The sequence below is a fragment of the Balaenoptera ricei genome, chromosome 3, assembly GCF_028023285.1.
Source record: "Balaenoptera ricei isolate mBalRic1 chromosome 3, mBalRic1.hap2, whole genome shotgun sequence".
In the NCBI taxonomy this organism is placed as follows: Eukaryota; Metazoa; Chordata; class Mammalia; order Artiodactyla; family Balaenopteridae; genus Balaenoptera; species Balaenoptera ricei.
Window position 1 is genome coordinate 43,688,457 of NC_082641.1, and position 18,074 is coordinate 43,706,530.

At 41.3% G+C, this 18,074-nt stretch overlaps 1 protein-coding gene across 1 annotated transcript in view; it reads left to right on the top strand.

The window, feature by feature from the left end:
- IL31RA (interleukin 31 receptor A) overlaps positions 1-17,630 on the top strand; it is a 53,237-nt gene extending 35,607 nt beyond the window's left edge. Inside the window, 8 exon segments of the mRNA XM_059919074.1 lie at positions 333-549; positions 4,608-4,790; positions 5,779-5,880; positions 6,825-6,971; positions 8,813-8,953; positions 14,368-14,461; positions 15,649-15,730; positions 17,063-17,630. Of these exon segments, the coding sequence (XP_059775057.1) occupies positions 333-549; positions 4,608-4,790; positions 5,779-5,880; positions 6,825-6,971; positions 8,813-8,953; positions 14,368-14,461; positions 15,649-15,730; positions 17,063-17,512 (1,416 nt within the window). The 3' untranslated portion in view covers positions 17,513-17,630.
- The last annotated feature ends 444 nt before the right edge of the window (positions 17,631-18,074 follow it).

Below are 18,074 nucleotides of genomic sequence, written 5' to 3' on the forward strand. Positions count from 1 at the left end.
TTTTGCTTCAATAGGAGAGTTTTCTAAGAATTAGAGCTGCTTAAAAAAGAATGGACTAAAATTAGATAGTGGTGATGATTACACAACTCTGAATATACTAAAAGCCAGAGTCGTACACTTCAAAAAAGTGAATTTTCTGGTGTGTGAATTATATCTCAATAAAGTTGTTATTGGCACAGGGTATGTTATGCATCCGGAAGGGTAATTACCTGATTGTAGTTTAGCACCTTATAGTTAATATTACCTCCCACCCTGATTCCCACCATTTATGACTGCCTCAGTGCCTTTCTTTCTTCGCTTTTGGTGATAAATTTTGTTTCCTCTGTGTTCAGAAGGCAAGAGGAGCCCCGGTCCTGGAGAAAACTCTTGGCTACAACATATGGTACTTTCCAGAAAACAACACTAACCTCACAGAGACAATGAACACCACTAACCAGCAGCTTAAATTGTATCAGGGAGGCAAGACCTACCGGGTATATGTGATTTCTTACAATTCTCTTGGGGAGTCTCCAGTGGCCACGCTGAGGATTCCAGCTATTGATGAAAAGCGTAAGTATAACATAAACTTCTTACTTAGATGCCTGACCCCATCCAAATGTCCAAGGAGTAGTCCCTATCCTCTCAGAGGCTGCTGTTTCTCTAGAGTCAAAATGATTCTGAAGTGAGGACTTTTTAGGTTATGGGGGAGTGATCATAATCTTTGAGTAATTCATGAACCTCTTGAAATAAAGTTCCTTTGGAACAAAGCCTGTGTTGAAAATCAGAGACTTCATAAGTCATATGATACAAAGTCATGAGCCTAGAAGTTCTACATGCAGCTTGTATTTATTTTGTTCTGAGTCAATATAAGCTGGGTTAAGCCATAAAAATCTGTCAAATCTGCCACATTTATCCTCAGTGGCTGAAACCTCTTTTGAAATCTTCCCCTCACAGGACTGACTGTATCCAGGCTTGGTTTGCTCACTCTCCTGTTTTCTTCCTTTTCTCCCTTCCATTTGACTATCAAGTTAGGGAAATTTCTAATGTTTATACTTGCCAATAAATTGCTTGTTACACCTTTAATTAAGTAATTTAAAAAATGTTACTCCTCCCAGGTAAACTCATATTTTGTATTCTGTTTTGGAATAAAATAGCTTCTTTGAGTCTCAGTCAAGGAATTGCAAGCAATGGATTCCCTCTTCCCTGCTTTATTTTTCTCTATAGATCTTACTATTCCTCATTCTATAGATTTTCTCATTTATTTTGATTATTACCTATCTCTCCATCAATAGGATGCAAGTTCCATGAGGGCAGAGATTTTTCTTTTTGGTCTGTTTTTCTCTTCTCCTCATTTTCTTTCTCCTCCTGATCCTCTCCTCCTCCTCCTCTTCCATTTCCAAAATCTAGAATAAACATAGAGCAGTTGGCATAGAAAAGGCGCTCAGTATTTGTTGAAACACACCATAGCTAGGGAATGCGCTCTCCAATTCTCCATCTCTCTCTGTTTGCTTAGATCTAGAATTATATCAGGCATTTACACTACCAGCGCTAGACTTGTCTGCCTGTGCTTTCTTCTTTCTCTTCTTTTTTTTTTTTTTATCATAGTACTTTTAATTTTTATTTATTTTTTAATTTTTAAATTTATTTATCTATTTGTTTTTGGCTGCGTTGGGTCTTAGTTGAGGCACGTGGGATCTTTCGTTGCAGCACGTGGGCTCTTTGTTGCGGCGCATGGGCTTCTCTCTAGTTGTAGCGAGCGAGCAGGCTCCAAAGTGCGCAGGCTCAGTAGTTGCAGTGTGCTGGCTTAGTTGCCCTGTGGCATGTGGGATCTTAGTTCCCCGACCAGGGATCGAATCCGCACCCCCTGCATTGGAAGGCAGATTCTTAACCACTTGGACCACCAGGGAAGCCCTTCTTCTTTCTCTTCTTAAATTTAACCCATGTGTTCTTTTGCCTCATTTTAGAACTCCTAGATATTCGTTTTTGTGTGTGTGTGTTTTGAGCTACATTTGATATTATTTTAGTCAGTATTTGATATTGTTTTAGTCACTGTTTGCCACAGCCCTTAGCTCCTGGCATCCTAGTTCCTGCCTATCCAATACCCTTGGTGATGAAGTTTCCAACAAATGTGTGTGTCACTGAACACACATTCTGTGTTAACAGAGGCGCTGATGAATAGTAATCGCAGTTTCCTGGTGTGGCCCTGTAGTGGGAGGCAGGAAAGGGTAGGGAATAAAAACATGGGCTTTGGAGTCCAGCAGCTCTGGATTCAAATCTTTGTTCTTTCACTAGATACCATAAACCTTGGGCAAATTATCTAACCTCTCTAAACCTTAGCTACTTATTAAATGGGCTTTTAGCTATACCTCCCTCATAAGGCTATTGTGAATATTAAATGAGACTGTGTATAGAATACTTTGTCTAGTGCTACTTATTATTATTGTGATTCTTAACAAAATTTCTAACTAATTGAATTTCTATTAGACATGGATTATCAACTTTAAAAAATCATAAAATATACTTTAAGATTATGCTAAATTCACACAGGGTTTTTTATTTTTCCCAATTCTGAAGGTATTTGCTTTATGTCACAAGTGTAGGCACAATCATCAGTTATAATGGTTCCAGACCAAGTGTAGGCAAACTATAGCTCGTGGGTCAAACCTGGCCTGACACCTGTTTTTGTAAGTAAAGTTTTATTGGAACACAACCACACCTATTTGTTTTTACATTGTCTATGTCTCCCTTTGTGCAACAATGGCAGATCTGAGTAGTTGTGACAGAGGCCTGCAAAACCTAAAATGTTTATATTTGGCCCTTTATAGACCTCTTTACAGGTCCTGGTCCTAGACATATATAGGAAAGTAATGCTCTACAGAATTTTGTTTAATAAAGTAGAGTCAACTGGAGAATAGTTATAATAATAATTGTAAGTTTAACAATCATTAAGTAAGTGTAATTATCCAGTATTGTCCATTAGGATATATCAGACATTGTGCTAAGATGATATAGGTTAATCTAATTTTATCCTTGAAATGACCCATGGGGTAGGTGCTATTAGATTCACTTTATAGCTGATGAAGCTGAGATTCAGGAAAGCTTAGTAATTTGCTCAGAGTCTCTCAAGTGGAATTCAAACCCAGGTCTGCATGATTCCAAACTTGTACAATGTACTTTATCCAGAGCCTTGGACTTGGTATTAATAAAGTGACTTAAAAATCTGGACACAGCTGCTGTGTTCAGCTGGACACTGAACTGGTTATTTTCCTCTGTGGGCCTCTATTCTCCCATCTTTCAAATAAGGGATTGGAATAGATATACCTTCAATTTCCTTCTGGCCTGAACGTCCTCTGAGTTCTAGGAGACCTTAGCCAGCGGGTAGCTATGGAGTAGTCTGAGGCAGGACCTAGCAAAACATGGCCAGTTGTGTGAAGAGGGGCTGAGGAGGAGGTTGGGACTTGAGTTGAGGTAGAGTTCAGGTCGGGCCAGGATGGCTGGCAAAGGTGAGGCACTACCAGCCTCTGAGAACGGTATTTGATAGGCCCAGGGTGACTGCCTTCATGTAAATCACAAAAAATTAATAGTGTTTACGGCCAAAGTCCCTTTCCTCTTTTCCCTGGAGGGATCTGTATTCCTACCACACCAGGGGGTATATTGTATTGGGAGAAATTGCTCAAAAAGTTCTTGTTGAGCGACGGAGGCAGTTAGTTGACATTCAGTAGAATGATGATTTGGAAACTTTTCTTTCAGCACCCTTAATGCTGCCCAGGCCCTTTCGTCTTACAAGGCTGACTCATGACTTGATTCTACACCCACTGTGGTCCAGAGCCTGGGCTTGTTTCCTCTTTCAACCTGACTTCTCCTCCTCAGAGCCCCCAGTGTTGGTAAAGAGAAGGAGTGTGGGGTTAGCAGCCAACACTCACTCCTGTCTTCAAGTCAGGATTTGGGTGCAGGTGGTTTACTAAGAAAACGCCTCTAGAGAGACCAGAAAAGGAAGTGGAGGAAGCAAGGCCAAGGAAGGGGAGGAAGAGGAGGCCGAGCCAAAGGTGCTGATTGATTTTCCTAGATCTTCCCAACGAAGCACCATAGACTGGGTGACTTTAAACAACAGAAACTCATTGCCTCATCGTTCTGCAGGCTAGAAGTCTGAAAACAAGGTGTTGGCAGGGCCATGCTCCCTCAAAAGCTTCTCAGGGAGAATCCTTCCTTACTTATTCCAGCCTCTAGAAGCCTCAGGCTTTCCTTGGCTTAGAGTAGCATAATTCCAATCTCTGACTCATTCTTAACATGGCCAGCTTGTCTCAGGCTTGCTTTCCTTTTGACTTGCAGAGACACCAGAGCTACCCTGTAAGTCATCTTAGTCATCAACCTTCTAGTAAGATTCTTTGCTGGAAATAGGTAAAATTGGGGAAGATAACAAAACATGAAGAAGGCACTTCATCAAATATTGAGGGTAAGGAAAAGGGACACAATAAAAGCAGTAAAAACAGTATCATAGGGGAAGGCTGCAGTGGGGATCCTGAACTTTGACCTTCTTTACACTTTGGGCAATGAATGGATGTTAATGTGGTTGGTGCATTTGGAGGATGAGTTGGGTGTTGTGAAGCAGTCCTCTTTTCTCCTTTCAGCATTTCAGTGCATCGAGGCCATGCAGACCTGCTTCACTCAGGACCAGCTGGTGGTGGAGTGGCAAAGCTCTGCTCTGGAGGTGGATACGTGGATGATTGAGTGGGTCCCAGATTTGGACTCAGAGTCCTCGACCATTTCCTGGGAATCTGTGTCTCAGACCAGGAACTGGACGATTCAGTAGGGTAGCCAGTGCGGAGCCCACAAATTCCCTCTATGTAGGATTCAGTTTCATTTTCATCAGTTTTAAAATCCTTAACTTTGGCTTCAAAGCTGTAAATGTGAGTAATAGAATTTGACAAGCTAGGGCAAGCTTAAGGAAGTATATTTCTTGGCATTTCCCAGCAATACTAGAATAGGAAGCCATGGGTATCAGACCAGGCAGCTGGCCTGTTTCCAGGTGGAAAACACCATCTTGACACCCACCATCAGAGAGCTCTTCCCAGATATCTTGATCATGTGGATAACACCAGAGTTTGTATCCCATCTGTCCTACCCAGGGCACCTCCTTCAGTTCTGGTTGCCTGTTTAAGATCTAGGCCCCTTCCCCAGGTGATTGATACAGGGAATAGCCTTCTTTTCAAGAAAGCCCCCGCTCCATGTAAGACACATAAGTGAGGCTTTACTCTCCCAATCCTATCAGTCCAACCATTTCTTAATACTTAATAGCATCCATATGAAGAGTTGTGCTTATGTAGGGATGCAGACAGACAGAAGAGCTACAATTTATGGTACCTGAGTTCTCTAGGGTGATATGCTATTGAAAGAAGGATTAAGTTTATTCTGTAGTGCCCCAAATCATGTAACAGAATCAGTGATGGAGGAGAGACTGGAGCTCTTACTTCTCCCTTCCTGGGTGGCTCTGTCATTTTGTCAGAGTGGTGCAGGTTTAGTCCTAAGAATTAATTTTAAAATGTTAGAACTGGAATAGACATTAGAGACCATCCAACCTAACTTCCTTATTTTCCATATGTGGAAACTATAGAAAAATAAAATATCTTCTGTAAGTCATAGGCCATAAGTCTTAGTCTAGCTTTCCTTCTATGCCATGCTCTGTGCCTAATGCTTGTTTCTCTCTCCCCCCCACTCTCTCTCCCCCACCTCCTTTCCTCTCCATCTCCCTCCCTCCCCCACCTTCCCTCTCTCTCTCTCCCCCCTCCCCTTTTTCCACAGATGAACTAAAACCTTTCTGGTGCTATAACATCTCTGTGTATCCAATGTTGCAAGACCGAGTGGGTGAGCCATATTCTCTCCAGGCTTATGTCAAAGAAGGTGGTATGTATGGACAAGTTTCTATTGAGGAAAGGAAACACTGGGGCCTGTCCAACATTTACACAAGGCTGTGAAGGCCTGTAGCTTGTTCACAGCTGCTTTAGTGCCCATCCGTGCTGCACCTTAGCTCGTAGTAAGCTATGTATGTTTGACCCAGTTGTGGTCACGGTGTGGATTCACTGAATTTTTTTTTGGCTGCGCTGTGCGGCATGTGGGATCTTAGTTCCCCGACCAGGGATCGAACCTGCACCCCCTGCATTGGAAGCGTGGAGACTCAACTACTGCACCACCAGGGAAGTCCCTGGATTCACTGAATTTTAAAGCTGGAGTAGACATTAGAGATCATCAAGTCCAAGCCCTTCATCTAACAAATGGAAAATTGAGGCTCAGAGAGGTGAAATAACTTGCCCAAAGTCGCAAAGAAACTTAGTGCAAATAGCGCTGTAAGCAGAAACAACATTTAGCTAAGACCAAGTTAGGGACCCTAAGAGTTATTCATAACTTGGAGATGCTAAAATATTATTTTTAATTGTGTAGTGATAAGCCAGGGTTTTATTGGCAAACCACTCAGACTTTATCTTTTTGAAAGTTAACATCTTCCAGATTCAACCTTAGGAAATATATCCTGTCACTCAGAGGTAGCCCATGGAGGCATACTCTTCAATTGTTTGATAATAGCTATTACAGGTATGAATGAAAGATCTGGGTTCCAAGTCAGAGTGAGAGGTCTTGTTCTCTGGTCTTTGACACTGCTTCCCTTCCTGTTCAAGATGGATGATTCTAGACAACAATTTTCTCAAACAAACTGATTCATCAGTTCCCTACTCTTCCCCCACCTCCCACCCCCAGCACTGATTACAGTCTGAGGACTGGCCAGAGATTTTGTGGGGCGAGGATCTGCTGGTGTGTGATTCGGTGTTTATTATTTATCTCCCTGTCCTATAAAGTTCCATCAGCAGGTCCCATGACAAAGGCGGAGAACATTGGTGTGGAGACAGTCACAATTACATGGAAGGAGATTCCCAAGAGTCAGAGAAATGGTTTCATCAACAACTGTACCATATTTTACCAAGCTGAAGATGGAAAGGAATTCTGTAAGTGAGCTTATAGACAAGTTGAAAGAACCCCAAGCCCCAGATAGATGCTGTGGATAGACCTGCTATAGGGGTGACTCCCATGGCTGGTGCCCTGCCACCATGCAGGAATCACTCAGCTTCTTTGAGCTTCTCTGAGAATGGGGCCAAGGGCACCCACCTCTTGAGTTTTTTAGAGTCAGGTGAGAGTGAAATGACTGTACCTGAGAGTCCTGTAGGAACCAGAGGACTTGATATAATTTGTGCCTGTCAGGCCATGAACAGGTGGGCCTTCTGGGAGCTTCCTGACCTTTATTCCGGAGTGGGGCATACCTGGATTAAAGGCTGGAGGGGGACAGACCCTGTTTGGTGGCACTTACTTCAGTGCAGGACCCTTTACCATGACTCCTACTGTCCACTGCCTTTTTCTTGCGTCTACAATATTGCCTAACATCCTAAATTCTGGGCTAGTCTTGGATTCCCATTTAGGCTAATTTTTTGTTGTTGTTGTTACAGTAAAATACATATAACACAAAACTTACCACTTTAAACATTTGAAAGTGTACAATTTAGTGGCATTAAGTACATCCATAATGTCGTGCAACCATTACCACTACCTATTTCCACCCCAAATAGAAATCCTGTACCCATTCAGTCACTACCTTACCCTTGTCCCACAGTCCCTGGCAACCACAAAATTGTTTTCTGTTTCTATGGATTTACCTATTCTGGATATTTCATATAAACAAAATCATACAATATGTGGCCTTTTTTTGCCTGGCTTCTTTCACTTAGCATAATGTGTTCAAAGTTCATCCATGTTATAGCATGTTTATAGCATATAATTTTATATGCTATAATATATAGCAATAATTTTCTATTATATGGATAAACATTTTGTTTATCCATTCATCAGTTGATGGGACATTTGGGTTGTTTTCATCTTTTAGCCAGTGTGATTAATGCTGCTATGAACATTGGTGTACAACTATCTGTTTGAATCTCTGCTTCTTATTCTTTGGAGTGTATTACTAGGAGTAGAATTGCTGGGTCATATGGTAATTCTAGTTTAACTTATTTAGGAACCACCAAACTCTTTTCCATAGCAGCTACCCCAATTTACATTTCTACCAGCAATATATGAGAATTCTAATTTCTCCACATCCTTACCAACACTTGATATTTTCCATTTAAAAAAAAAGTGTGGCTATCCTAGTGGGTGTAAAGTGCTATTTCAATGTGGGTTTTTTTTAACTTCAATGTGGTTTTGATTTGTACTTCCTTAATAACTAATGATGTAGAGCATCTTTGTACTTGCTCTTTGGCCATTTGTGTATCTTCTTTGGAGAAAGTCTTTTCAGACTCTTTGCCATTTTTAAATTGGGTTGTTTGTCTTCCGGTTGTTGAGTTGTTAAGAGTTTTGTTTTTGTTTTTTTTAACATATTCTAGATACAAATTCCTTATCAAATATATGATTTGCAAATATTTTCCCATTCTGTAAGTTGTTTTTTCACTCTCTTGATAGTGTCTTTTGATGCACAACAACTTTTAATTTTAATGAAGTTCAGTTTAATCTTTTTGCTGCTTGTGTGTTTGGTGTCTTATTTAAGAAATCATTTCCAAATTCAAGGACATATAGATTTATCCTATGTTTTCTAAGCGTCATATAGATTTAACTCTTATATTTAGGTCTTTGATCCATCTTGATAGGCTAATTTTAATCAGAACATGAATAGAGAGATTGGGATATGAGGTGGCCAAGCTTGGAAGCCCAGGTTCCAATGCTTTTATTTCAGTGCCACTAAAGCACAGTTTTCACTTGGGTTTGGCTGTGGTGTTTGACTTTTATATTTTTCCTTTAGCCAAGACAGTCAACTCCAGCATCCTGCAGTATAGCCTGGAGTCCCTGACACGAAAGACCTCTTACACTGTTCAGGTCATGGCCAGCACCAGTGCTGGGGGAACTAGTGGCACCAGGATAAACTTCAAGACATTGTCAATTAGTGAGTACTCCTTCAGTCCCCGGGAATGTCTCCTTGGCATTTCCTTTAGGCTAGTCATAGATGATGTTTCCCAAAGGCAGGGGGAAGGCAAATGAAAGGGAGAAGTGAGAAGAACCATCTGCTGTCTGACTCATTGGCCTTCCTGGAAAGCATATGGGTGAGGAGGGAGGAGGGAGAGCAGGAAAATTGAGAGCTGAATTTGGAAAGATGGGTCATTTTGCTTCTTCCTGGGTAGCCCCGAATCTTCTTAGGGAGGAGGGATCAAGTTAATGCCAACTTCACTGTCACTCCAAACCAGCTCCCACCTCAAGGCTATCCCCAAGCTCATAGTCACCAGTCCCTGTGTGTCAAACAAGGGAAAACCATGGTTGATCAAGCACCATTGGCCCACTTAACCTCATTGTTTGTGGAGTTTTTTGAGTAGAAAAGTGTATGATATGTTCTACTAATCAGCTTTTATATTAAAAAATGGGAGCAAGAAAAATTTAATAAATACAACAATAATGTAAAATATAATGTGATTCATACGATGGTTATGGGGAATATTCAAGAGGGAAAGAAGACAGGCTGAAGAGGGAGATGAAGAAGAAAGAAGGAAGGAGAATGGGAGAAACAGAGAAACAGGAGAATGGGAGAAACAGAAATCTCTGTCTTTGAATGACAGCGGTTTGATTTTAAGGATATACTAACACTTTAAAAAAAAATGAACCTTAAAAGTGAAGGAACATTGCAAAATTTTCAATAAAAGCTATAAATAGACTAAGTATTCTTGATATTCTCCTGTTCATCATCACACATCCAAAAGAATACAAATAGCTTATGGTTCTGGAAAATGTGAGTAAAGCATGTGTTTTTACACAGAAAACATGTTCTGTTTTTATTGACTAACATTGTCTTTTGGGAGTTCTTTTTGATATTGCTCTTTAAAATCTTTTAAAATCATGTTATATTTTCACAACACTAGGCACAAATTGCATTATCTGATGGAATTTTCTCTACGGGTCAGATTGAAGGCAAGAGCCTGCCTTGGAGACTGGAAGTTTCTTACTCTTGGTTCTTTTGTTTGTTTGTTTGTCATTTTTTAAATTGGAGTATAATTGCTTTACAATGTTGTGTTAGTTTCTGCTGTACAGTGAAGTGAACCAGCTATATATATACCTATTTCCCCTCCCTCTTGGACTTCCCTCCCCCCCCTCCCCCCCCTCCCCCCCATCCCACCCATCTAGGTCGTCACAGAGCACTGAGCTGAGCTTCCTGTGCATGTTCCTGCTAGCTATCTGTTTTACACATGGTAGTGTATATATGTCAGTCCTAATCTCCCAATTTGTCCCACCCTCCCCTTCCCGCCCTGTGTCCACATGTCCGTTCTCTACATCTACATCTCTATTCCTGCCCTGCAAATAGGTTCATCTGTACCATTTTTCTAGATTCCACATCTATGCATTAATATACGGTATTTGTTTTTCTCTTTCTGGCTTACTTCACTCTGTATGACAGACTCTAGGTCCATCCACATCACTACAAATGACCCAATAAAACCTTCCTATAGGAGTTCACTGTGTTCTGTGGTTTAAGTGGGTGTGCTTAATTGTTCTGGAATTTCTGATCAATTGAAATTAAAAAATCTTGTTGCAATAATAGTGGTTTTGCCACTCCCGGTTGTTTGAGATGCATCTGTCCCGTGTTTGGTTGGGGTCTTATTCAGTGTGTGTTGCCACCAGCTGCTCACAGGTAAAGCAGAAATTCTCTTTTACCAGCAAGTTTCTGCTTTTTATTTTTAGAACAAATCATCAGGGAAATGAAGAGAGGATGCTTTTGCTTTGGGTTGCGGTCAAGAACTGATTAAATAATTTAGTGTCCCGGCACACACTAAAAATCAGACACTTCAGTTGTGATCTCAGTGGCATATTTGTTTGCTTATGTTTTATTACATTTATTATTGCAGATGTTCAGTAGTTCATTACTTTCTCTTATTGTTTCTTCTGAAAATTTAATTTGCCGTTGTAACTACAGTGTTTGAGAACTCAGCATCCTTGTTTTCTACAAATACTGATTAAAACAAAATGCTGTAAAATGTAAAACATTGTAATTACCTTCCCATGTCTTTGTTGTATTTGTGCTGAAATGTTTTCACATTCCTTTGTCTGGAAGAAATTCTTTGCTTTCATTTTGACTATGTTGCTTACCTTGAAATCAGTAGGTTTTGATATTTTCTCTTGGAAAATTTAATATCTTTTTGGGAATATGTAATATATCTAATAAAAGATAAATATTATCATGTAAAACAAACGAACAAAAAAAACCTCATACCTTTTTATGGCTGAGTAATATTTCATTGTATATATGTACCACATCTTCTTTATCCTTTCATCTGTTGTTGGACATTTAGGTTGTTTCCATGTCCTGGCTATTGTAAATAGTGCTGCAATGAACATTGGGGTGCATGTGTCTTTTTGAATTATGGTTTTCTCAGGGTATATGCCCAGTAGTGTGATTGCTGGGTCATTTGGTAGTTCTATTTTTAGTTTTTTAAGGAACCTCCATACTGTTTTCCACAGTGGCTGTATCAATTTATGTTCCCACCAACAGTGTAAGAGGGTTCCCTTTTCTCCACGCCCTCTCCAGCATTTACTGTTTGTAGATTTTTTGATGATGGCCATTCTGACTGGTGTGAGGTGGTACCTCATTGTAGTTTTGATTTGCATTTCTCTAATAATTAGTGATGTTGAGCATCTTTTCATGTGCCTCTTGGCCATCTGTATGTCTTCTCTGGTGAAATGTCTATTTAGGTCTTCTGCCCATTTTTTAATTGGGTTGTTTGTTTTTTTGATATTGAGCTCCATGAGCTGTTTGTATATTTTGGAGATGAATCCTTTGTCTGTTGCTTCGTTTGCACATATTTTCTCCCATTCTGAAGATTCTGTCTTTTCATCTTATTTATGGTTTCCTTTGCTGTGCAAAAGCTTTTAAGTTTAATTAGGTCCCATTTGTTTATTTTTGTTTTTATTTTCATTACTCTAGGAGGTGGGTCAAAAAAAATCTTGCTGTGGTTTATGTCAAAGAGTGGTCTGCCTATGTTTTTGTCTAAGAGTTTTATAGTATCCGGTCTTACATTTAGGTCTCGAATCCATTTTGAGTTTATTTTTGTGTATGGTGTTAGGGAATGTTCTAATTTCATTCTTTTACATGTAGCTGTCCAGTTTTCCCAGCACCACTTATTGAAGAGGCTGCCTTTTCTCCATTGTATGTTCTTGCCTCCTGTGTCATAAATTAGGTGACCATATGTGTGTGGGTTTATCTCTGGGCTTTCTATCCTGTACCATTGATCTATATTTCTGTTTTTGTGCCAGTACCATACTGCCTTGATTACTGTAGCCTTGTAGTGTAGATTAGTCAGGGAGCCTGATTCCTCCAGCTCCATTTCTTTCTCAAGATTGCTTTGGCTATTCGGGGTCTTTTGTGTTTCCATACAAATTGTAAAATTTTTTGTTCTAATTCTGTGAAGAATGCCATTGGTAATTTAATAGGGATTGCATTGAATCTGTAGATTGCTTTGGGTAGTATAGTCATTTTCACAATATTGATTCTTCCAATCCAAGAACATGGTATATTTCTCCATCTGTTTATGTCATCTTTGATTTCTTTCATCAGTGCTTTATAGTTTTCTGAGTCCAGATTTTTGCCTCCTTAGGTAGGTTTATTCCTAGGTATTTTATTCTTTTTGTTGCGATGGTGAATGGGATTATTTCCTTAAGTTCTCTTTCTGATTTTTCATTGTTAGTGTATAGGAATGTAAGAGATTTCTGTGCATTAATTTTGTATCCTGCCACCTTACCAAATTCATTGACTAGTTCTAGTAATTTTCTGGTGGCATCTTTAGGATTTTCTATGTATAGTATCATGTCATTTGCAAACAGTGACAGTTTTACTTCTTCTTTTCCAATTTATATTCCTTTTATTTCTTTTTCTTCTCTGATTGCCATGGCTAGGACTTCAAAACTGTGTTGAATAAGGGGGGCAAGTGTGGACATCCTTGTCTTGTTCCTGATCTTAGGGGAAATGCTTTCAGTTTTTCACCATTAAGAATGATGTTTGCTGTGGGTTTGTCATATATGGCCTTTATTATGTTGAGGTAGGTTCCCTCTATGCCCATTTTCTGGAGAGTTTTTATCAAAAATGGTGCTGAATTTTGTCAAAAGCTTTTTCTGCATCTATTGAGATGATCATATGGTTTTTATTCCTTAATCTGTTAATATGGTGTATCACACTGATTGATTTGTGTATATTGAAGAATCCTTGCATCCCCGGGATAAATCCCACTTGATCATGGTGTACGATCCTTTTAATGTGTTGTTGGATTCTGTTTGCTAGTATTTTGTTGAGGATTTTTGCACTGATGTTCATCAGTGAAATTGGTCTGTAATTTTTTGTGATATCTTTGTCTGGTTTTGGTATCAGGGTAATGGTGGCCTTGTTGAATGATTTTGGGAGTGTTCCTCCCTCTGAAGTTTTTTGGAAGAGTTTGAGAAGGATAGGTGTTAGTTCTTTAAATGTTTGATAGAATTCACCTGTGAAGCCATCTGGTTCTGGACTTTTGTTTGTTGGAAGATTTTTAATTACAGTTTCAATTTCATTACTCGTGATAGGTCTGTTACTCTTGGTTCTTATAGATCTCCCTGCTTCTGTCTTTGATCCTCTACCATCTGTTTTCCACATAGCAGCCAGAGTTTAAAATCCTAGACCCCCTGCTTAAAAGCCACCAATGGCTTCTGTTGTATTTTGAATTAAATCCAAACTTCTTCCCATTGCTTTCAGAACCCTTCCTCATCTGTCCCTTCCTGACCTCACCTCCCACCACTTCCCATTTATGTTCCCATTTATGCTTTCCCTTCTGCCTGGAATGCTTTCCCCTGCATGAACGTGGGCTGTTCCTTCTCATTATTCACATTAGCTCAGATTTCACTTCTCCAAGGAGTCTTCCTTTGCCACCCTATCTAAAGGTGCTAACCCCCTACCCACTTTACCCTACTCTCTATCACCCCGTTTTATCTGAAATAATCTTACATTATTTATTGTCTGAATTCTTGAACCAGAAGGTAAGCTCCACGAGAGTAGGGATCTTGTGTTTCTTGCTTCTTGCTATTTATTTTATTACCCAGAATAGTGTTTGGCAAATTGTAAGTGCTCAGAAAATGTGTACTAGATGAATGAAGTTGGAGGATGAACCTGGGGAACACAATTTCTGTCAGTATTATTCAGGGAGAAGAGAAATTGAATGAATTTGAATTAAATTGAAAGAAAACTTATAGGGTATATGTTGCTGAAGCTACTGGAAGAAAACATTAATCTTTGATTTTTTTCAAGAAAGTAAGGGGCTCAACCTGCTACGAACTTTTGTTCTCCTTTTCTCAAAGGCGTCTTTGAGATTTTCGTTATAACTTCTCTGGTTGGAGGGGGCTCTCTTATTCTCATCATCCTGACGGTGGCATATGATCTCAAAAAACACAAGTGAGTTTGTAGACAACAGTGTGGGCCCTCAAAATCGGGTGTGGAAAGGGGTGGAAGACACCATGGGTGGAAGAGGGCACACTGCCATTAAGGGGTGTCCATTCATTTATTGAGTTGATACATATTTATTGAATTTATTGTATGCCTTACACTGTGGCAATCAGAATTCTAACCAAACAAGAAGACTTGTACTCCCGACAGCGCTGTGCACCGGGCCTAGGACTTTTTGAAGCCAGGGAAGTGCCAGCTGCCCCACAGGCTTTGTCTGCTGTGTTCGGCATCTGAGACTAGAGCTGGGGAGAAGATCCTCTCTCTGTGTGTCTAGAGGGGCCCCCTGGCAGCAGCAAGGGCCCTCAAGGCCACCAGCCTCTCTCCCAGGCAGAGCAGGGAGCAGGGTGCCCATGGAGTTAGAGCACTGGCCAGCGTATGCCCAGCACCGGCGGGTCCTTGCTTGTGGCGCAGTGTCGGAGGGCTCGCTGAGGCCCATTTGTCCTGCCTGCTCTGGCCACTGTAGGGAAGGCAGCTTGTCTTCAGGGTCTCGTGCTTTCTCTCCCCAGAGAGCCTCATTCTACCCTGAGGGTCAAGGGCTCTCTCCCCATTAGACCGCTCTCTCCAGAGTTACACAGTCGTGGGCCTTCTCTGCCAAGCAGCTGTGCTTAGTTATGGCTGAGCTAATGTCAACCTCAGTTCCCAGCTTTGGGTTGTAAGCGAGTCATCAGCACACATTCTCGTACATTTTGCGTGTGTAACAAGCTCCCAAGTGGTACTGATGCTGCTGGTTGGGACCACACTTTGAGAATCACTGCTCTGAAGTGTGGGTGTCTTAACAGGCTTAGAGGGTTACCTTTCCTGGGGAATAAATCTCAAGGAAATGGCTCTGTGATGGTGTGATTTCCGGCATCAGGACCAGGGGGTGGAGATGCAGGGGTGGGAGAGCGGGGAAGAGTAAGAACAGCTTTGCCTGGGGAAAGGTCTCCTCCCATCACGTCCCATAGTTGACTTGCGATTTCACCCCCCAAAGTACTTTGCTTTCCCAGTTTCTGTCAGGAGGCTGTGAGCTTGCCCTTATTCAATAGGGAGCCATACAATTCCCTGCATCGAAGCCCTGCTCTTTTGGCTTGGCCATGCAGTAGAAGTAAAATGTTTCTTGGACTCACTTTCTATTTTAAAATCTTACCTCTTATTAGCAAATTAAAGCACCTATGTTGGCCCAGTGTCCCCAACCCTGCTGAAAGAAGTATAGCCACATGGCGTGGAGATGATTTCAAGGTAAACACTCCTGTTTTTGTTAAGGAGATTGTTGAGCAGGCTGGTTGTGGGAGGTGGACACGGTGATGGACTGAGGTTTGCATAGGGTTCACATAAAGAGAACTCGAGGTTAAAAAGTCCCAGGGAATGGCTGGCAGCACAGGTGGAATCAGCCTTCCTGGAATGACTTTGACCTCATTCTTTGGACAAGAGGAAAGGGCTTTACCAGGCCCATAGGTTTTATGCCCAGTGTTTGCTGGGCATAAAACTGCTCCTATAAAGGATGCCACGGAAGAGACACTGGCCCTACCCTTAAGGACCTGACTGTCTAATTAGAAAGCAGGAGAACCCAGCTATAAGATTGGAGACCGTTTAAAAAGCAGCCAAGAGCAAGTTAATCTAGAGACCACCTGGGGACCCGAGGGGCCGCTAATGTGCATTTCTGTCCAAAGGCTGGGGCAGGCTGCATCAAATTGTTTTTCTCAGATTGGAGACGTTGGCAATGGGGTTTTCTAGGGAGTTATCCATAACAGAAACCTCCCATTTTCATACATTTTTAAATTGAAAACGGTTCTGAAATTTTAAGGTTTAATTTCTCGGTTAAGTAGAAAGAAGCCCAATCAAATATAACCTTTAAATCCTTGCTACTGAAAGACTGTTTCCAGTATTCCTTGATAACGAATTTTTAATATTAACCCCTGTTTCAACTCAGAAGTCTTTTTTTAGCACGGACATGAAAATTATTTTTATTATTTATTTAATTAAATTTTGGTTGTTTCTATTTTCTTCTCTCCTTTATCATTCATGTGTTACCTTATTTAATCTCCTACTTACCAAAAGTTATTAAGAGAGTAAACTAATTCATAGGCAGTCTTGTCTGATGTCTAAAATGTTTTTTGAATCATCTGTAGGTCTGGCCTCTGTAGCAGTCACTTATTAATCACTCACTCTACGCCAGGCAGTGAGCTAGGCTCTGGGGATACAAAGATGTCAGACACCACCCCCACCAGGAGGCCACCCTTGATTTTCTGGTGATGTTGGGCAAGTTATTTGTCTTTATGATAATTCTAATTTTGATGCTTCCATCTTCACTGGGATTTTATGAGCATATGATTATGTGGAAAATAGCCTTGAGCTCTCTAAAAGAAGAAATTGTTTGAATACACTGCATTCTTCTCAGGAAATGGGCCACTCTTGGTAAGCTCCCATGGAAGGGCACCACTTCTGGCCTCTAAGAGGAATGAGGGGGGCTGGTCCAGAGGTGGGGCTTTGGGTGTCCCAAGCCTAATAGCTTTTGGCTACATCATATGTGGCCCCCAAATGACCATTGGGGTGTCCCTTTCTCTTTTCCAGGATAAGCTAAATCTGAAGGAGTTTGATGACTCTGTGAACACAGAAGAAGATGGGATTCTAAAACCATGTTCTGCCCCCAGTGACCTTACTGACAGGTTGGTGGTAAATTTTGAGAATTTTCTGGAAGTGGTTTCCACAGAGGAACCTGAAAAGGGTCAGGAAAATATCTTGGGAGGGGAAAAAAATGAGTACATGACCTCCCCATATGGGACTTATTGTCCCGCAGTTTCAGTCGAGATCCCACCCAGAGAATCGCAACACCTGCGTTCTGGAATGCCAGAGGGGATCTGCTCAGAAGCCAAAGAGCATCCGCTCCCTCCTACCCCAGGTTTAGGGCCAGACCATCTCTGTGGGGAAGGAGCACCAAACCCATACTTGGAAAATACAGTGACAACCAGAGAATTTCTCATGTCTGAAAAACTTCTAGACCAAACCCAAAGAGAAGTCTAAATGCCGCCATGGCTTGAATCCCCCTACGTCTCAGTGTGCATGACTTGCAGAGAGAAGACTTGGCTACAAGAGCTTCCTTGGCGTCTCCCCATCCCGCTTGTGTTACAGAAAGTCTCGCACACCCCCGAGTGACTCGTTGAGGTTAGTTGGCCCAGACGTGTAGCTTGCTTGAGAAGAAAGGATGGTGGACTTCCCTGGTGGTGCAGTGGTTAAGAATCTGCCTGTCAGTGCAGGGGACACGGGTTCGAGCCCTGGTCTGGGAAGATCCCACATGCCGTGGAGCAACTAAGCCTGTGCGCCACAACTACTGAGCCCTCATGCCACAACTACTGAAGCCCGCGTGCCTAGAGCCCGTGCTCCACAACAAGAGAGGCCACTGCAATGAGAAGCCCGTGCGCTGCAATGAAGAGTAGCCCCCACTCGCCATAACTAGAGAAAGCCTGCGCACAGCAATGAAGACCCAACGCAGCCAAACATAAATTAATTAATTAATTAATTAAAAATAAAGATTTAAAAAGAAAGGATGGTGATCAGCCTGAGCACTTTGCAGAGGAAAAGCAAT